Genomic DNA, 19656 nt, shown 5'->3' with positions numbered 1-19656 from the left:
GGGGGACAGCCCAGCCCTGCCCTCACCTGTTACCGGCCCGTGGGTGATGCTCCCCCAGCTCTCTCTGCCCCATCCCCGGATGCTTTAAAATGCTGCCACAGAGGGGAAGTCTTATACTTTCAAGAAATCTTCTAATTGTGGACGTGCTGTGAGCTGCAGGAATAGGTGCTTTGTTTTGAGGAAAGGAGGATAAGAACAGGTTAAATACACGTTTTCAGTTTTAAAGTTGTTGTTAGAGTGATTCTGGGCTGTTTCAGTTGTTATTCCGAGTTTTAAAATTCTTCTTAAAATATTGTGCTTAAGGGTGTGTGACTAAAGGGAGTGACAGGATTTGTCCTGATTGTATCAGGTGCTTTGAGACAAGGCACTCTCACTTTTCTGATGGTGATCGTTGGTGGAAGGAGGTTGAGTTTTGGTTGTTTGCCCAAAATGTGAAGAAATAAATGAAAAAAATAAGAGAGCTTGAGAACAGTGTGGTTTGTGGGAAGACAACTCAGAGTGGGGAAGAGAGAGGGGAAAAATGGGATGAGATTCTGCTGGTATCTCACATGTTTCAGGAGTTTTGCAGTTGTGATGGGGAAAAACAAGTTCATTGAAAAAGGGATGGGGGACACTGAAGAGCTTTGGGACCAAATGAAGTTTAATTTGCTAATTCACTGTTCCTGGAGGGATGTGGGGAGACCAAAAGCTTTGCTGACTGAAGATCAGCTGCAGAAGAAGAAATCGAGCTCAGAAAGGCTGAGAGTTGGCAGAAGCATAAGTTGGAGAGAAGTCCAGGCCATCCCTTGTGCCCACAGAAAGAGGGAATCCTGCAGGCATGGCTTTAACGTGGGCTGGAGATCTGCAGAGCTTTCAAGAGAGGTTTTTTAAAGCGTGTTCTGCTCAGTCACTGGAGAAGCTGGATGAAATCCTTTAGGGATGGGCACTTAGATATGACTTCAGATTTTTGAAAGTGTCAGAAATCCCAGACGTGGTGGTGGATCTCCTGGAGTAGCAACTGTGCAGCTGCAAAAGTCAGACTTAATTTCTTCAATCGTGGAGTGGGAGACTCCAAAAATAAGGGCTCTGTGGGCTGGTGTTTGTGCTCACTAGGGTATCACGTTGTTAATTGTCGGTCATTAATGACTCTGCTTTGTTTGTTCATGTTGAAGCAACCTGGTGTTCTGAAGAGGAAGCTCCAGTCACCACATGGAAACCCACCTGTGAAACGTAAACCAGCCCTGAACACCTTCAGGAAAGGTGCCACAGAGGCTGACAGGAGGGAGAAGGGGAATCCACCACAAAAGCCAGTTCCCAAGAAGCAGCTGACTGACAACCAAAATGAAAGCCAGAAGGGCAGACCTGTCATTAAGACGTCCAGCCTGTTCAAAAACAACCCAGATATCCCAGAAATTCACAGGTATTTGAGACAAATGCGAGGGAAAAAAAACCCTTTCAATGCCTTGATAGTCAGTGTCTCAAATTCTTGCCCTTGCTTGGTACTGTAGTTTCTTTGCTGTTTGTACAGAATGCTGATGTATAATTTTTAACCCCACTGTGTGCTTTGTTTGCTTTGTTTCCCCTGGCTCAGAAAAGCAGTGCAGCAGGTGCAAGAAAATGTTTTCACTACAGATTCTTTCAGCCAGTTGGACCTCCATCCTCATCTGGTGAGTGGCAGGGAAGCTGCACAGCTCAAAACATGATTTTTTTGGTGGGGAGCAGATCAGAGAGCTGAGAGAGGCACCTTTATTCGTGGTGACCTGGACAGGGTTGCCAGTACTTCACCTGATTCTGTTGCAGTCTCTCAGCTCAAGGTGCTGGCCCCTGACCTGACCCAAACACAGTCCCTGCACCTTCACTGCTTGCAGCTGTAATACCAAAAAAACCCAGAAAACCAGCAGTGGTGTAATTCTGATTAATTAGAAGAACTTCAAGGACATGAGAACTTTATATTTGGTTGCCCTGAACCAGTTATATAGAGAATAAGTATCAGGCTTCTGGTTTTTGCTCTTTGTGCTACAAAAAAATGACAAAAGGAACAGTTTGACAATGAAACCTTTACTGTTCTTTGTTATCTCTCTAGATCTCCACCATCAACACTGTCCTAAACATAAGTAGCATGACCAGGTAAGCAAATTAATATAAAATCTTTGTGCTTCACTACCCATTAAAGCCAATCATCTGTGATTGTTTCATTATATGTAATTGGTTTGTGAAGACCACAGTGCCTGATGTCCCATTTGCTTTGGGGTTTGTTGCTTCCAAAGTTTGGGATGGGAAATAATTTGTTGGTTACACAGCAGGTCACAGCTGAAGGTGGAACCTGGGAGTCCTGCCTTCTAGTTTGGTCCTTGAATCATAAAACCTGATTTGAATTGATCACATCTGATGCCTGTCTAATGGCTTTGCTTGGAAATCACCTCAACTGATGTAGCCACACAGCAGAGATGAATGTGTGGAATTTGGGGGAAACAAATTGCATAGGAAAGCTGTTGGATTCTATCCTCTGTTTCATTTGTATTTCCTTGCCTCTTTGGTTTGTCACACAGTGTTCAGAAGCAAACAATTCCTGTGCTCCTGCAAGGCAGAGATGCTCTGGTGAGATCTCAGACTGGCTCAGGTCAGTATTGAATTGTCACTCTCCTTCCTTAGGACATTTTAACTGGATCCCAAATACAGTACAGCTCGTACAGTGCCAGGCTGGGAAGGCTGGTGGGGGCCAGGCTCTGACTGCAGCTTAAGAATGGTGGGACAAATGGTGCTTTAATTTGCTGAAGTGCTGTAATTGCCACGTGGTTTTCTTTTGATGGAAAGTTTTCTGATTTTCTCCCTTTCAAAAAGGTAAAACTCTTGCCTATGGAATTCCACTTGTACAGTCTTTGCAAGGAATGGAGTGCAAAATACAGGTAGGTGCAAGAGAATTAAATATATTTGCTTTTGATGATAAGATAAATAAAGATAAAATCCAGCTCTTGTAGTCATTACTGTCTCTTCTCAATGCAGAGATCAATCAGTGTGTCTTCCCCTTTATTTGTGCATGTGATGTGTGTGATCCTCCTGTTCTGTTGAGATACAGCTGATCCAAGATCCATGTCACCCATTCCCCATTGCTCCTTGGAGCAGGGTAAACTGCAAATGGGCTGAATTATCAGGTTTGGAGAAGGTAGAGTGCAGGAGAGACAATGGTCTGGAGGTTGGGAGAACTGAAAACAAAGGTTACTGCCTTGTCTTTGAGATTAACTAGTCTTTGACATGGAGTGAGATTTGATTATTGCTCCCAATTTGGAGCATCTGGTTGACCAGGAAATGCTGCTGCAGATCTTCCATCTTTTTATGGAAAGAGATCATCCTGACTTACAGGTGGAAGTGTTTCCAAGCCATCCTAGGTAGTTACTGGTGTTACCTGTAGATTGTTGCTGTGCATCAAACAGGAGTGTTTGTGCAGCTCAGAAATATGAGTGAAATAACGTGTGTGTGGAATAAAATGTTGGGTTTGACTGTGAGCAGGTTCCCAGGAGGGAAGAGAAGCCAATACAGGATTGATACGTGAAAGACTTGATTTTTAAAAAAATCTGCGAGGTGGGAATACCTTAAAATGTCATGTACAAACTTGTACTAAAGCCCTTCAGAACTCTCTGTGTTGTCTAAGAGCTGTGAGGTGTGGAAGGGCTCTTTTTCTCAGTGCTACATTCTTAGTGGACCTGATCTTGTGTGTTTGCAGCGCAGTGATGGCCCTTATGCACTTGTACTCGTCCCAACAAGAGAGGTAGGTGGCCTTTTTCCTTCTGAATCTGAGTGTTTGAACACTGATTTTTGATGTGGGTCCACCAGGGAAGGTGAACTCTAATGTTCCTCATGTTCTCTGTCCTTTTGCTGGGATCTTGCCCTCACAGGAAGAGCGTTGTCACTGTTGTTCAGTGCCACACCAGAGTAAGGGAGAAGGAGTTTCTAAGTTTTCCCTGTGAATTGTGAAGCCTGCAGAACCTCTCTAGCTCAGTGCATGCCTCGTGCCTAACTCACACAGGGGGAGTGAGTAAAACCAGTGAAATCAGCTTTGCAAATGTGCAGGTTTATACAAACAATTCATTTTTAAAGCTGTTCTTTCAAATCCACAAGTGAAAGCTGAAATTGAGGCCTCCAAGAGTTGGTTTCTCCACTGAACTCTCCTCTATTTCATTTATGTTATTTGCAATTGCAAAGGCAATGTCAGAGGAGGGTATCAACCTTTTTAATTTTTTGTATGACAAATGATAATAACTTCCATGTGGGGAACGTATTGCAGGTGTCTCATTTGGGGCACAATATTTTATGCAACCTGCAGTGGAATATCTCTGCTCAGTTCCATGAAAGGAGAAGGCTCTAAAGCGATTTAAATTTTCACAGCAGCAACTTACACATCTCAAGGATGCTGTGTGAATACTAAGCTTGGAGGAAACTGTGTGTAAGCTTGTTTAAAGGGCTGCCATTGAGAGCACTTAGGAAGGTAATTTGTAATTACAATTGATATTACTTTGTATTGGAAGCAATGGCTTTCCTTGAGAAAAGAAATGCAGGGGTAGGAAGTCCCAGTGGCGTGATCACACCGTGGGTCAGGGGAGGGAACAGTGTGGGCTGCCCTGACTGCCAGAAGATAACTAAACTCTGAGCTACATTTCCCTTTCATAGTGGTTTTCTTCCAGAATTCGTGCCATTTTCCCTTTTACTCCTCCAGTGGAGCAAATTCTCCTGTGCCTTCAGCTTGTTTTCTCCCAGGGGCATCCACAGAATCCAGCAGAGTTCTCTCCTGTCCTGAGGGCTGGCTTGTGGGGATGAACCATGGAGAGGGTTTTGAGCAGGTCCAAATATAATAAGGGAGGGATTATTCAAGAGAAAAAATTAATAAGCAGCTTCTAAAAGAAAAATTAAGGATGTATTCAAAATTCTGATGATAGACATAACTAGATTAGCTTACAGGTTTTTGAGCCATAGGGACTTGTAGTCCAGTTTTGTGGTCCAGAGAGACTTTGTCAGAGCTCATTTTCTTTTCTTGGTTTCCATAGCTTGCACTCCAAAGTTTTGATACAATGCAGAAACTACTCAAGGTAAGAATTCAATGCTCTTTGTTCTTCCTACTCCTTGAGCCTCATGCTGTAGGGGCTAAGCAACTTTCAGTTCCTGAGAATTCAGCTGGATGTTTAAGGAAATCCAGCACCTGGCAAGATGTATAGTCCTTAAAGATAAATGTGTTTAAGTGCATGACTCCCCTGTGGCATGTTTTAAACTATTACATGAGCAATTAAGTGATTAATTATGGCACCTTGGTTGCACATGTGTTGATAAACAGGAGTAGTTGATTTTCAGAGTGATTTGTTTTTAGAAATCCCTTTCATTGTTTCAGTCTGAGTTATGAATGGAGACTCTCACAGTGACAATGAAACTAATACTGGCCAGATGGGTTTCAGATGGGGAGCAGAACTTGGTGAACTGCTTTGCCAACTGAATGACTGGAGAAATGAGAAGGCTTTTAAAATCATTAAGTGATAGTGCTTTCCTTTTAATTGAGGCAGACTATCTTACCATGGGGCCAGAAGGTATCTAAGTCATTTATCTCACCCCTATTCCTGCTCCCTCTTCTTTTTTTTTTTTTTTCCTTGAAATGATGAGACTTCCCAAGCCTTTTTTTAGTGCTGGAATTACCAAGTAAGATTTTGTTGTGTCATGCTTGGGTTTAAAGTACTTCAGTCTTCTTCCATAGTAATTAGGAGTTATTATAGTGGACTTTTGATGTCCTTCAGAGGATGAACTCTGGTCAGTCTGGGCTGACCCCTTTTAGCTTTTCCTGCATATCGTGTGTAGTAACCATCAAATCCAGTGTGTAAACTGTCATAGTGATCCAAAGGAGTTTTAGATCATGATCTGACTGGCCCTTGGAGGGGCTGGATAACTGGAGGGTGTGATGTGATTATGTCAGTACTGAGGGAGAAAAAAGCGAGTTGAGCCTCTCCTGATGCAATTACTGTAATGCCAACTTGCTTGGATATCTTCCTTACTTTAAACCTTTAAAAGAAACTCTTTTTGTAGGAGTATTTCTGGCAAGCAGTGACCTGTGCAAACTTAAGCCTGTTTCTCAGTCACACCCATGTGCAGCCCCTGCTCTGCTGCTGTCCTGGGTTTGCTCCCGAGTGAGGCAGTGGCAGTGCTGTGCTTTGATTATCTCCCCTGTAAATTTTGGGCAATAGTAGATTCAGTGAAGGATTGGACCTCATTAAAGTAAGTGGCAAAAACTCCTGCAGTATCAGTGAGGCTGACATTTCATGTTCACAGACACAGGCACTGTGTGCACATAGGTCCGGGTGTGTATCCATAAACTTTGTAAGTCCTGTGCTTTTCTGAAATTTCCCTTGGCCACAGCAAGATGTTGCTTAAAGGCAAGATGAAGAAATAGCATTGTAGCTTGTCTTTGAACATTGAGGCTATGTGGGGAGAAGGAAAAGAAATATTATAATGTGATTGGAAGCAGTGCAAAACCGATTTAATTTCCATCTTCTTGGATGATGTGGGGAGTGAGTTACTGGCTAGAACTAAAGGTGCCATTGATGGGGAGCTGTGGGTGAGAGAGTGCATGGAGACTGGCTGTTAGATCACACCAGATACATGCTGCTATCAGCCCCCAGTCCTTTCTCTGCCAAGAATCATCATGTTTTGATTAGGCTTTGTCTCTTTATTAAGAGAAATCAGTACTGGTCTTGTTTTCCTTCTTGTAGCCATTTACCTGGATTGTGCCTGGAGTGCTAATGGGGGGAGAAAAGAGAAAATCAGAAAAAGCCAGGTAGGAAGCCAACTTCTTAAATTGTATTTTGGGTCCTTCTGCTCTACACTGTCTTTATCTGTTACTCATCTTCTGAGCGTTTTTCTTACTGGGAGAGAGGATGGTGAGCTTGGATCAAGCTGTGATCCCCCTGGATCTTACAGACACCGTGACTGGGTCAGCAGCAAATATTCACTTCCCCCAGTTGGATCTGTTTCTAAAATGTTGATGAGCCTTCTGAGAAGATGATCTCTTCTGTCAGTATTTTTTTTTTCCTCTTCTGACAAGCTCCTGTATTTGCTTACCACCGAGTGCTGCCTACAGTGTTTGTTATGGGGGAAATTGCTTGCTGGAAAAGAGATTTCCTGGTGTTAAAAAATCCCTTCCTTTTCCCTTTTTAAAAATTGAATTGTAAGCTGGTAATCCAAAATGGAATTTTCATTTCTCTCTATATAAGCATACACAAAAAGAAGTTTACTCTTTGCAGTAAAACAAGTACTCAATTAGAAAGGAAAATCTAGCTTAGGTGTATTAGATTTTTTTAATATTGATATTTCTTTCCACCCCGTCCTTCTCACTGACTATGCCTCTGAGTATCAGAGCATAAGTGATGATCAAGAATAAATTTTAGCTGTGCAAGAAATTTCAGTTTTAATCAGTGAGAAAGCACTGTCCCTGATTTTACTGTGGCCCTTTTTCCCATCTGTAAGTTCCAGCTCCTCACTCTGGCTTCCTATTCCAGAGTTACTTGTAACCTATGTGTTTTGGGGGTTTTTTTCTTTCTTTTTCTTACAGGGATTTTCTTTTTTCTTTTGTTTTTAAATCTAAACAGATTACGTAAAGGGATAAATATCCTCATTTCCACCCCTGGTCGCCTGGTTGATCACATCAAGTCCACAGAATGTATTCATTTCCGTCACACTCAGTGGCTCATTATTGATGAAGCAGACAGGTAAAGTTCCAAGTGTTTAGATATGGAAAATAACTGATATGCCCTCTGCATCATAATTCACTAAATATTAAAAAAAAAATACAACAGAAAGCGTGATCTTAAGCCATTCATGCTCAGTGGCCTCAGCCAAGCACCAGATGTCTGGGATTAGGAAGAAATACCCGGTTTGGACAGATTGTTGTACAATTATTCATTGCAAAGATGTCATGTAGTATTAAGACTTTCTCCTCATTCCTTCTTACAGCACTTTTTATCCCCTCTGCTGTTTTTGTAGGATCCTGGACCTGGGCTTTGAGAAGGATGTGGCTGTGATACTCAACACTTTAAATGCCCACAGGGAGACACGTCAGAATGTCCTGCTGTCAGCCACCCTCACAGAAGGTGGGTTAGAGACACTCTTTTAGCTGAATAATGCACAGGCAACTGCAAAATACTTGGTTGAGTCTGACTATTACAACCCAGTTTGAAGCTTTTTGCAGAAGTGGAATAATGCCTGTTCATTTCTTTGGCTTATGACACTTGTCCTTCAGTACTGAATTGCTATCAGTGTATATATTTACATGGTCCTTACATATGTCTCCCAAATTTGAGAGCAAAGCCACCTGGGAAGCACTGATTGGTTTCTTTGCTCTGCAAATGCAGAATTAAGGCAGAAAGCTGATGACAAGAAAGCTGTTGTGTGATTTGCTCTGTGTCATCCAAGCAGTCAGTTGCTTAGGCAGGAGTTGAGCCAGGCCTCATGACTCCTGCACTCTTGAGAGTGAAGATTTGTTGGGTTTTTTCCCACACATATTTAAAACCAGGACTGCCAAATGCTGTCTGTCTGCAAAGACATTTATGTGCTGGGAAATAGCACAGTTGGCTGAAGTAGTGTCTTGTGAAGGTTTTGGTGGGGTCCACAGCAGCTAAGCCTGGTAAACCCTGCTAAGTCTGAGGCTTGTGGTGTTCTGTCAGTGGCATAGGCATGGCTCACTAGGTCCTTGCCCTTCACTCCTTTTCACTGGAATTGTGTGAATTGTTTGGTTTCTGTGAACACATCCTCACACCCCAGACTGGACCAGGCTGGGCCTCACGTGTTTCTCACTTTCTGTGGTTCAGGAGTAACTCGACTGGCCGATATCAGTTTGAATGATCCCATCAGCATTTCCATAGCAGATGAACTCCAGAAGGTGCTCAAACCACCATCACAAAAGGATAGAGAAGCCAGTAGTTCATCAAACTGCATGGAGCAGGAAAACTTTGCTGTTCCAGAGAAGCTCAAGCAGTATTTCATGATGGTCCCCAGCAAACTGAGGCTTGTCACATTAGCAGCTTTTATCCTTGGGAAATGCAAGGTGAGATTCTGTTTGCATTTATATTACTAAGTAGCCCTTTGCCCTTTCCAGCTCCTTTATCTGTTCCTCTGTCAAGGATAGCATGGATTAGATCCAGGGCTTTGAAATGTGTCTTGAACCACAAGAGAGTTGAGGTGCTGTTGTGTCTTTTGTGCTGGCAGCGAGATGTGTACTCACACTTCCTTTGTGAGCTCACTGTTTGGTGTCAAACTCTGTAATCCTTTTTCCATGTAATTATATCCCCAGAAGTGTAAACCACTGGGATCTTTTAGTGATCAGGGAATTGGGAGAGTCCTGTGGAAGTGGTCATGTACAATTCTCTTGTTTTTCGTGCAGTTTGAAAAACACCACAAGATGATCATCTTTTTCTCCAGCTGTGAACAAGTGGAATTCTACTATGATCTCCTTGTAAAGGTCCTTGCAGGAGGGCCAGAGTTGGAACAACCTGGACATTCATCTCCCTCCTCCGTGTCCTTACAGTTTCTCCGTCTGCACGGCGACATGGAACAGGAAGTAAGCATTCCCAAAACGTCAGGATACGCAGTTTTATTCCTTATTCCCTATGATTTATTATGTGGCTATTTTGGGGAGGAGGGCAGAAGAGAGGACAGAGAGTCATTTCACCTCTAGGGGCCTCACTCTTCCATCTGCTAATGAGACTAAGGATATTGTCCCATTTCTGGGAAGTACCTTGGTAGCTGTATCTGAAAAGCACAGCTGAAGAGGCAAGAGGTGTTATTTCAGCAGGCTGAGGCAGCCTTTCTGTATTCCCAGTGGGTGTACTTAAACCATTTATATCCTGTGGTCACAATGTCCATTATGACCTGTGGTTCTCTCATGCAGTCCAGACAGACTTTTAATGCCAAAGGAAAACCTTGCCCAAGCCCTGAAACGTTACCACCTAATAGGTTGCCCCCATTAGATGAGGATGGAGCAGTTTGGCTTTGGTTTTGAAGAACACTGTCTTGACAGATTGCTCCTTTCCCTGGATGGAATAATGATTACCTCAAAATAGGTTTAGGTTCTAGTCAGATAGGCCTCAATGAAGAGGTTGGAGCTTGTTACAGAGGACTGAGAGGCCAGGAGAAGAGTGTCAAATGAGCTGTCACTGCAGAGTTTCCCTGAGTAGCTGAGAGACCTCCCTTGGAGGTTCAGCCCTGATCCTGCCCTTGGTCTGTGATGGAGAGAGTTGCCACTCTACTCTGAGCTGCACAGCAGAGATGGTAAATGAATAGAGCTCTTCTGATGAAGCAAGAGGTGAAGAGCCATTGTTTTTCTCACTCATTCCCATCCTGTGGAGACCAGAAACATGTGCTTTGCTGTCCCTGCAGTCTGGCCTTTCCTCAACCTGCCTGCCTGAGCAAGTGAGCAGGCCTGGTCTGGCCCAACTCTACCCTGACCAGCTGTTAAGCCAACAGAACACCACTAAGTAGCTGGCACCAGGGGAAGGGTTTTGCCTTTTTAGTACCCAGTGTGTAATTAGTGCTTGATGTCTTCAAATTAAGAGCATTAATGGAGCTAAATTGTGGATCCCATATGGTACTGCTGAGCACGGCTGCTGTCATTGTCAACAAGATACAGCGTGCTCTCTTCTTTAATTTTTGTCAGCAGAGGGTTCAGTGTGTAAGCAAGGGCCCAAGTTTCCCTTCTTTGTACCTCTAGCTGGGAGTGAAGTGTGTGAGGTTTCTTCTATATCATCAGCATAACAAGACATTCACTTGCCTCCCAGCCAGAACTCTGGGAAGGAAGGTTTGAAACATTAAACAAGGATGTTTTGGAAGGAGGGCGCAGAAGGGAAAGGGGTTTTGGTGTTTCTGAGGCCAGAGAAGACCTAAGCTCTGAAAAGCAGAAGAGCAAATGGAACCAGATCAAGGGACTGTGTGTGTGCAGTTGTTTCCCACAACTACAGAGGGGGAGTGTAGGTGCAGAGGTGGTACTGGCAAGCAAAGACCAAGTGCTGCTGAGGCCTTTGCTTATTAGTGCTCAGAGATTGTCTTGTCAGACAGCAGATGTCATTGGGGTGTAATGTGAGTTCGAGAGTCAGTTTTTGTGGCTTTTATCAAGTTAAAAACAGCCCCCAAAGTTGTCAGCTAAGTTGACAAGAGTGTGCTTGGGACGGTTTGGGCACTGGCAAAGCAGGAGGCTTCTGAAGGTAACTGAGGAGCTGTACTTGGTTCCTGCAGTTCTGGAGCTCAGTGGCTCAAAGACTGCTGGTGGGATAATTTGGGATCTGGGGGCTGTGGCTGGCCCTGCCTGGGGGCCTGAGCCCGTATTGGAAGTGGGGGCTGCAGGAGTTCTCCTGGTGCAGACCCACGATGGGGACAAGGCTGGGGAGCACCTGCCCTGAAACTCGTGGGAAGGAACAGCCTCTGTCCCAGAGTCTGCAGCCCTGTTGGTAGCTTTTGCCAGGATGAGGGAAAGGCTCAGGGAGGGTGCCCTGGGAGCTGCCTGGAGAGCCCAGGAGTCCTGCCTGCTTACCCCCTTGGACAGGGGGTTCTGGCCAAGCTCTCATCTCTCCAGCCCTATTACTCTAAGTCTTGTCCCACAGCAGTTCATGTGAGCAACTGTGCAGCTGAGCATCTCCGATACTTAATAACCCCCGAGTCAGTGCAGGGCTGTCTGCACGGCCCATTGGGCACATGATGAGCCTGATCTCTTGTGATGTGATTATATCACTGTGTCAACAAAATGGGCTTATCCTGCCCATCGTGTGACTGGACAGACAGCAGTGAACATGTCCAGCTTTTCCTTGCACTCACAAAAGCCTGTGTTGCCCACATAGTGTGCCAGTGCTTCTGCTGGTGCTGCCTAATCCTTTGTGGATCCCCTCTCCATGTAAAACTGTTCCTGCTTTTTGGCATACACAGGCTGTGCTTCTGTGCAAACCATGGAGGTGTTGGCTGCTTTGTTTTGACCAAATGCATCCAGCCTTCCCCAGACACTGTTCCTTCCTACCTGGGATCACACCTGTGTGCCACAGATTTATTTTTTCCATTTGCAGGAAGAGTCTTACTGGAACTCATGAGGCCAGTTCCTTTGGTTTTGAAGCCATACATGATCTAGGGAACAACACACAGTTTTTAAATTGTTACCTTAGCTAATTTGCTTTGTCTTTGATTGCAATCTGCATAAGCAGTCTTTTAATTTTTATTTTTCAATCTTCTAGGAAAGAACAGAGGTTTTCCAGGAGTTCCTAAAATCCAAGACCGGGGTCTTGCTTTGCACTGTAAGTAACTTGGAGTCCCTTTGCAGCTCCACACTAATGGGCCTGTCTGATCCCTAATGGTAGACCAGAGGATTTGGCACTGAGCTCTGATTCCAGCTCTGTCTGACCTTGAGGAAAGTCATCTCCTTTTTCTGCATCTCACATGTTAAGAAAGGACTGGGGCCCTCTTTGCAAACTGTTATATGATCTTTTGCTGCAATACAGAGGCCACTAAGTATTTTGCATGGCCCTATGTCTGGAAAAATCTGTTCATTTGAAGCTGGATCCTTGCCCTCTACATGCAGCCAGTAGAATGCAACCCTGATTTGTAGTATACCCCATAACTGCCAGAAAAATTGGATGTAATGTGATATTTTCCATCTTAATAACTACCCAAGGGTTAAAACCAAACACCTGCAGGGGTGGAAGGGGAGCCCAACCAGAGAAGAGGGTCACTGCAAATGCACACACTCTGCTGCCCTCCACACCCTGTGCCCTTCAAGCTTCTTCCAGGGGCGCTGAGGGAGAAATTCTTGTCCTCTACTGAAGTTTGCTGGCACCCTTGTGTTGTGGTGGCACCTTCCCCTCTCGTTGCTGACCTGTGGGTGCCACAGCCTGCTGCAGTGGTGCAGAAGGCTGCACGATTTGCTCTCTAATAGTGGCAGCTGTTGATCTGCAAACGTGTGAATCTTGGCGATTTCTACCCACCGCAAACCTGTAAATTACAGCGATCGGGAGTAATTAGAGCTGAGAAACCCTCTCCAGCTCTGAAATGACTCCTCTTCTTGCAGCCCAGTGTTCTTAAAGGAAACCAGTTGCAATTTTGTTCAGAGAGTGGGGGCTGGATTTTTTCTTATTTTTATGCCTGCAGTTCAACCCAGGACTGCCGTGTGTATGGGAGTGTTTGATTTAGCATTGCCAAATTATGTATTATATTATATCACCTCTAAAACGATACTTGTTACATGCTAGTCCTGGTCCTGCTTGTGTGCAGGACCTTTCAGTGGTTTGATCAAGGTCAAAATGCATCCTTGCTATGCATAATTGTAACTATAACTTGGTTTCCTTGTATGCAGAGATAATACTTCAGTGTCTCAATTGAGAAGAATGGCAAAGCTTAGATCATTCAGTGGTGTAGGTTAAGTGATTTGAAGATAAAAAGTGTTTGGTAAATTCCAAAAAATAAGTAGCTAAACTTTGTTATGCTTCATGCACATTGCTGACTATATCTGAGAAATTTCAGGTGCATATCCTGTTATTGAAATTCCAATTTAATGGGTTAGGAAAGACGGTGAATGCTCAATTTTAGACAAAGAGAAGGCAGAATCATTGCAATCTCTGGGCTATCATTCCTGGGTGAGACCATTTGAAGGGGAAGTGCAGCCTGTGACAGGAAAAATCTGTCAGGAAACGTACAACTGTTGACAAGGTAGGAAGAAGAAGTTGGATAAAGAAATCCCAGTGGATGGGATTCCCCTCTTGAGACACTGGAGATGTGGTTTGATTTCCTGCCGTGCCACAGGCTCTGTGCAGGTGGATATGGAATTGGGATGACAAGGCAAGTAGCCACATGTCAGCTGAGCAGTGATAGTTGAGTTTGGCACAACTGGGAGGTAACGTGAGTTAACCTGGATTGCCATGAAGAGGGTGGTGTAAGGTAACACATTTATCATACCCCTCCTCCATTTCAATCTAAGCCACTTTGCATTTCCTGCAAGGCAGGGATGCAGATCCTGAGGGTTATGGTGACCATGGCTCAGCTGGCACACGGTCAGCACGTTAAGCACAGTAAGTTGTGTGTCTGAGTCCAAAATCTCTCAGCGCTTCAACTCCCCATCTGCAAAATGGGGAAAGTAGCACAGTTCTATCTTACAGAGATGTTGGGAGGACAAATGCATTGAAACCAGGAGGTGGCCTGTTACCACAGTAATGGGGACCATATGGACACCTTAATATAGAGATACACTTTGCACCAGTCCCACATTACAGGTGCCTCCCCAACGCAGATGTCCAAAGGGCAGCCAGGCACTGTGACCACCTCCTGCCTCCGAGGGCATTGCTTTTTCTGACACTTTCCTTCATATCGGCAAAAAAAACGTTCTGCAAAAAGATGGTTCTGTTCTTCTCACCGCGAAATCACGTTTTGTGCCCACAAAATTTTGAAACCTGGCTCACAAAAGAGCAACACAAATAATGTTGCCGTCCTTCCCTTGTCCCTTATGCCATGTTCTCCACCCATCTTTCCGCTCTAGTAAGCAATGGGACCTGCTGTTCCTTTTATTAATTTGCTCTATGTCATATGTATATTAATATATTCCATAAAATATTTTTTGCCAGGCAATATAAGCTGGCAGGCAAGAAAATAAAGAAGGGCCGCGCATCTCAGAGGGTCTCATCCAGATTTATTTCTCTCTCCTTCACCGAAGTTCTTTGCGGCTTCCTTTGGGACGTGCCTTTTAAACAAGTTCATCTCTTCCAGGGAGGGAGGAAAGATCATTTGGAGATTGTTTGCTGTTTACTCAGTCACGCTAACTCATCTTGCCAGTTTTCTGGCGGCCCCAGCCAAGAGCTTTCGCCTCTGACAGCTTCTGTGCTCTCCCCTTCCTCCTCTGATTACGCAGCCCAATCTGTCACCCTGCCGACGGGGGTCTCTACCCTGCTGATGGCTTTCCACACTCGGCAGTAATGACTTTTGGCAGGCCGGGAAGGCGCGAGAGCTTCTTCCCCAGCTTGGAGAGCCGTTAGGCCCTCTCTGCCTGTTAGCTAAAGCACTTTGTGAGCTTCTTTGGTAAATAAATGAGTCATTTTAATCCAACTGACAGCCTGGCACCTGAGCAAGCTGCCTTCCATCTGTACTTCTAGGCCTCATGTAGGCAGCCAATTGTCAAGCTCAGGGCCTTCAAGACCTCACCATTGAGTGTCTTTCAAAAGCAACTTTAGCAATTTCCTTTGCCCTAATTAGATTGTGCGAGAGGGACTGAGCAAAACCGAGGGCCTCGCAAAACTTCTGTGGCCATGTTGGTTCTGATCTTCTGCAGTGATAGGCCTTGCTTTTGGGGTGGCCTTTTAGTTCTCTGTTCCCTTGCACCCACCCCCTGTACCCCCATTCCCTTGCACTCACCCCCTGTACCCCACCACCACAAGCACAGGCTGGTAACATCAATTATTAGAAGCAGAAATGTCAGCCTTTCTGGGGTTCCCCAGGTGGATTGTTCCTCGATCCTGTACCCTTCTGTGCCTTGCAGTTGGGATCAGGGCAGGAACGTGGTCAGGGCTTTAGATTATAGAATTTGCTTGGCATCTGGGCTTTCTTTAAAATTGCACTGGTGTAGGTTATTTGTCCTTGCTCCCATGAGGTGGTCACTGAATTCTGCCTTCCACTGCCCACTGAAAGGAGTCAGCAGTGACCTGCCAAGGTGTCATATCCTTGATTTCCCTGTAATTAAGGAATGGTGGTGTAAGGTCATGCACGGAAAGGGGAATGTCTGATGGGTGGAAGAGAGGAACAGTGGAAATCTAATGGGCTTCTTGAAAGAGTGCTGGCAGCAGGGTAGTGCTTCTGTGCATGGAATAAATGTGTGCTAGTGAGACTGGGTAATTGTTGCTTGAGCTGTATTCTCTCTCCTGGTAAGCTGACCCACAAGTAATTTTTTAAAATTCTGAGAAGTGGAAGCTCACAGGCTCTGCCAGCAGAGGAAAGCAAATCAACTCCAACTTTTTACCCTAGTTCTACCTTCCTGCTGTCTGCTGGGGCCTTTGAGGAAAAGGAACTACAGGAGACACAGGTGGACTGATACTGAGGAATCTTTGAGAGTTTGCAAAACACTCCAATTACCAGTAAATCCCAAGAGACTTGTGAAAGAAAGCCAAGTGAAACCCCAGGAGAATAGCTGCTGATGTGTGTCAGTAAGGACTGAGGGGATTTGGTGGCGTTGTGAAAGCAACAGTGAATACAAGGCTGATGATGGGAGAGAGCCTTCTCCTAAGTGTTGTCCCTGGCTATTTGTAAGGCTTTTGGTTACTCTTTTCAACTCTGGCAAATGCACACGAGAACAACGCTGTTTGTGGCAGTGATTTTCCAACCTGAGGTGTTGAGAAAACGTATCTTGGAAGGAGGGAGAAAGTCTGGATAGATTAGAGGGGTGGCTCCTGCCCCTGCTGTCTGCTCCTTCCCGTGTTGGAGCTGCCTTCTCTCGACCACAGGGAGGGCTTGGCTGTTGGTTTGGTTTGGGGGAACTGACCCTGTCCCAGGGTCAGAGCCCTCTCATCAGACAGCCTTTCCTCACCTCCTGGGTGTGAGGAAGAGCACAGCAAAGGAAAAGACCAAAGGCTTGTCAGCGTGGAAGAACAGAGCCGGCAGCTCGGAGTCAGACGTCAGCGCTCCCGTCTGATCGTGCTGTAGAGTTTATAGTCTTGTTATCCCGGTAACTGCCGTACACATTCCCCGACTTCTCTTGATTTATTTTCTCCAACCTCCTTTAAATGGCTTTTTGTACATCTGTTCGTTCTGACTCTGGGAACAAGTCGCTTCTTAATGAGCGTGTTGGAGCACAAGTGTGTGTTATTTCGGAGTGGGCGCTGTGGAAAGTGTCTCCTCTTTTACTGCAGTTGGAGCCACAAAGCAGCCTGGCTAGTGCTTGTGGGAAGGCCTTTGCTGCCAAAACATCAGCTTCCCGGTCTTTTAACGTGTGTGGGAGTTGCATGAAAACACTTCAGTGGGTGGCTGACACATTTTTAGTACATTAAGCTCCTGCTTACGTCCTTAATATATTCTATTTTGCAACTAGCTAAGAGATACATGTGTTCCAAAACATTTCCTAACAGAGTTAAATCTGCACACCTGCTCTGCTATTGCGCCTGGTGAATGTAAAATCCAAGGAGGATGTGAGGACATTACTAATGAACAGAAATTCAAGAAGAGATTGAAATGTGTTTGCACTCTCCGTTTTGGGCAATATTTAAACTCTCTTTTCTCTCTGAAAGGGTGTGTTTTTTGAGCTGTACTGGCTGTGGATAACCAAAGGGTCTCATTCAAGTCCTTCTCCAATTTGATGGGTTTTCTCACCAGCTGGCACATCAAATAACACCCCTGACAGCAGCTTCAGACTCTTTTCTTCATGGCTGAATTTTGTTTCTCCAAATGAAAGCCAGACTGGTGCACATCTAAGGGAGAGCTGAAGTCCCCTCTCCTCGAGCTGTGCTCCAGCTTCCCACAGATTCTGCTGAATTGTTTGTTGACCTTTGTTTTTAGGGCCAGGTGACCTGCAAGTCATCTGCTCCTCAAATTCAGCCCATCACCTAGGAAACAACTAATTATTTGTAGGTAGAGATCAGTGTATCTTTGGACATTCCACTCAAGGCCAGGGATCCTTGACCATTTGCCTTTTTTTTCCTTCCCTTTTCATCATAAGCAGCCTGGTTTTGGTACTTAGGCTTGCTGTGGAGAAAGATGTGCTCAGAGATGATGTTGCCTTTCAGAGGTTGAATTCTGCCTCTCATTTTTTTGGGTAGTAGGTCTGTTTTCATCAGTGAAACAAACTAATGATCCAAAGGCCATTCAGGCAGTAGATTCTCTGAGAGAAAATGTAAAATGACTGTAGCAAACTGCTGTAATTCAGCACCACCCTCCTGAAATAGAAATGTCTATATCCTCCAGGCTTTGGGCCATAGCAGTGGGTCATTGGTTGTTGTATTAGTCTGTTAACAACAGTCCTTGCATTTTAAACCCTCAACGTTATTTCTGACCTTCAGTCCATCTCTCCCCAAACTAGGCAAGTACAATTCCTTCTTGCACAGCCAGTTGCCTTCTGACATAATTGCCATCCCAGAAGAGTTGTCACTCTCCTGGTATCTCCAAAGCATCTTTACTAAAGTAATTTCCTTATTAATTTTAAAGGATGTTGCAGCACGGGGACTAGACCTGCCTCAAGTTACGTGGATCGTACAGGTGGGTTTGCTGTGAGTGTCTGTGTGTTTTAAGTGCTCAGAGGAAATCCCTTTTCAGTCCAGGACCTTCCTGCAGTTTTCTGGTCTTGGTGCTGATGCCTACCAGTGTGGGAGACCCACGTTTTCCTGACTGCAGGACTAAGGGTTTTATGAGGAGACAACATTGATACCACATCTTTAGTCTGATTTTCTCTTCCACAGTGGAAGTTACCAACTGTGGAATAATATTGCACTGGCTGGGATGAAACACCCTCCATTTTCCCCCCACAGGAGGCCAAATCTTATGAAGTCCCAGCCATGTCTTGCAGTTCTGTGTTTCTGTTTTCCTGAGCTTTCCAGGGAGGGAGTTCCACGAGGAGTTTAAATGCAATCCCAATGTTAAACATCGAGGAGCCCAACAGTGTCTGTGCAGTGACCTGAGTGTTTGGAGTAAGGCTTTGCTGGGTTGAGGCTGGGTAGCTGGAAGCATCCAGCTTCCAGTAGAACTGTGTAGTTCAGATTTTCCCTGAAAAAAAAGCCCAACAAAACCCCCACACTGCTGTGTTGCTGTTGACAGGAACATAGTCTTTGGGAAAAAAAAAATAGAAACTAAGGAAGATGGATTGAACCTTAAAAATAGCAGCCTGTCATTTCAAAGAGGAGGCTGAGAGCATGAGGCAGGTTTCATTTCTGTAAAAGATTTATAATTAAAAAAAGGTTAGTTGAATTGAGGAAAAACTGATCCAGAGATTCTCGTGTATCAAGTGCCACCTGGGTAGAAGGAACAAGGCACAGAGCCTCAACAAAGCTTTTTAATTTCTACCTCATCCCTTCAGGTAACAAATTTGATTTGATTTTTGTGTTTTTAAAAAAAAAAAAAAAAAGAATGATTTTATATCAGCCAGCTAGTTGGAGAAGGCTGAGGAAGTGAAGTCTTTAATTCCCAGATCTGTATATTAATATAATTTAACCAAAGATATAGTTGCCAGTGTTAGAACGCAGTGCAAATTACCTAAAGCCCTGGGAGACTTCTGTGTGTCCAGAAGGCGAAATCTCAGCTGTCCTGAGAGCTGTGTCCAAGAGCAAGGACCTGCAGGGAGCAATTAGATTGCTCACAGCATCTTACTCACACCTCTAGCCAGTAGAAACTTTGCCAGAGGGCACAGGTATAAACACTAGAGTGGGCTTTGGTTGTTGGGTTTTTTCCAGTTAAACTGCTGAGGGCTCATTTCTGAGCAGTATCTCTGTGCTTGTTCATTTTTCCAGGAAAGAGAGGAGGGGGGCAAGAATAGGGGGAGGTTAAAGGGAGGGAAATATGTCACCCTTTATCAGATCTTGCAGATGGCTGGGCAGTTTTGATTCCCAGTGAAGTAAATGAGAGGCACTGCTATATTTGGGGGGTCTTTAAGCAACATTTTTGTAGTGCCTGGTAGTTTTACATGGGAAGACAGTTGCCACCTGTGTCATACACTGC

At 44.7% G+C, this 19656-nt stretch overlaps 1 protein-coding gene across 1 annotated transcript in view; it reads left to right on the top strand.

Moving 5' to 3' along the window:
• The window catches only part of DDX31 (DEAD-box helicase 31), a 46842-nt gene that overhangs the window by 357 nt on the left and 26829 nt on the right, over positions 1–19656 (top strand). The window contains exons 2-15 of the mRNA XM_027687581.1: positions 1152–1399; positions 1571–1646; positions 2063–2106; positions 2529–2599; positions 2821–2885; positions 3701–3745; positions 5019–5060; positions 6723–6787; positions 7599–7718; positions 7993–8099; positions 8817–9052; positions 9389–9565; positions 12219–12278; positions 18154–18204. Of these exons, the coding sequence (XP_027543382.1) occupies positions 1152–1399; positions 1571–1646; positions 2063–2106; positions 2529–2599; positions 2821–2885; positions 3701–3745; positions 5019–5060; positions 6723–6787; positions 7599–7718; positions 7993–8099; positions 8817–9052; positions 9389–9565; positions 12219–12278; positions 18154–18204 (1407 nt within the window). The remainder of the gene's footprint in view (positions 1–1151; positions 1400–1570; positions 1647–2062; positions 2107–2528; positions 2600–2820; positions 2886–3700; positions 3746–5018; positions 5061–6722; positions 6788–7598; positions 7719–7992; positions 8100–8816; positions 9053–9388; positions 9566–12218; positions 12279–18153; positions 18205–19656) is intronic.

The sequence above is a fragment of the Neopelma chrysocephalum genome, unplaced genomic scaffold (assembly GCF_003984885.1).
Source record: "Neopelma chrysocephalum unplaced genomic scaffold, ASM398488v2 Primary Assembly neopelma1_74, whole genome shotgun sequence".
In the NCBI taxonomy this organism is placed as follows: Eukaryota; Metazoa; Chordata; class Aves; order Passeriformes; family Pipridae; genus Neopelma; species Neopelma chrysocephalum.
The sequence above is the reverse complement of the archived record's forward strand: the minus strand, read 5'-3'. Positions and strand labels throughout refer to the sequence as shown.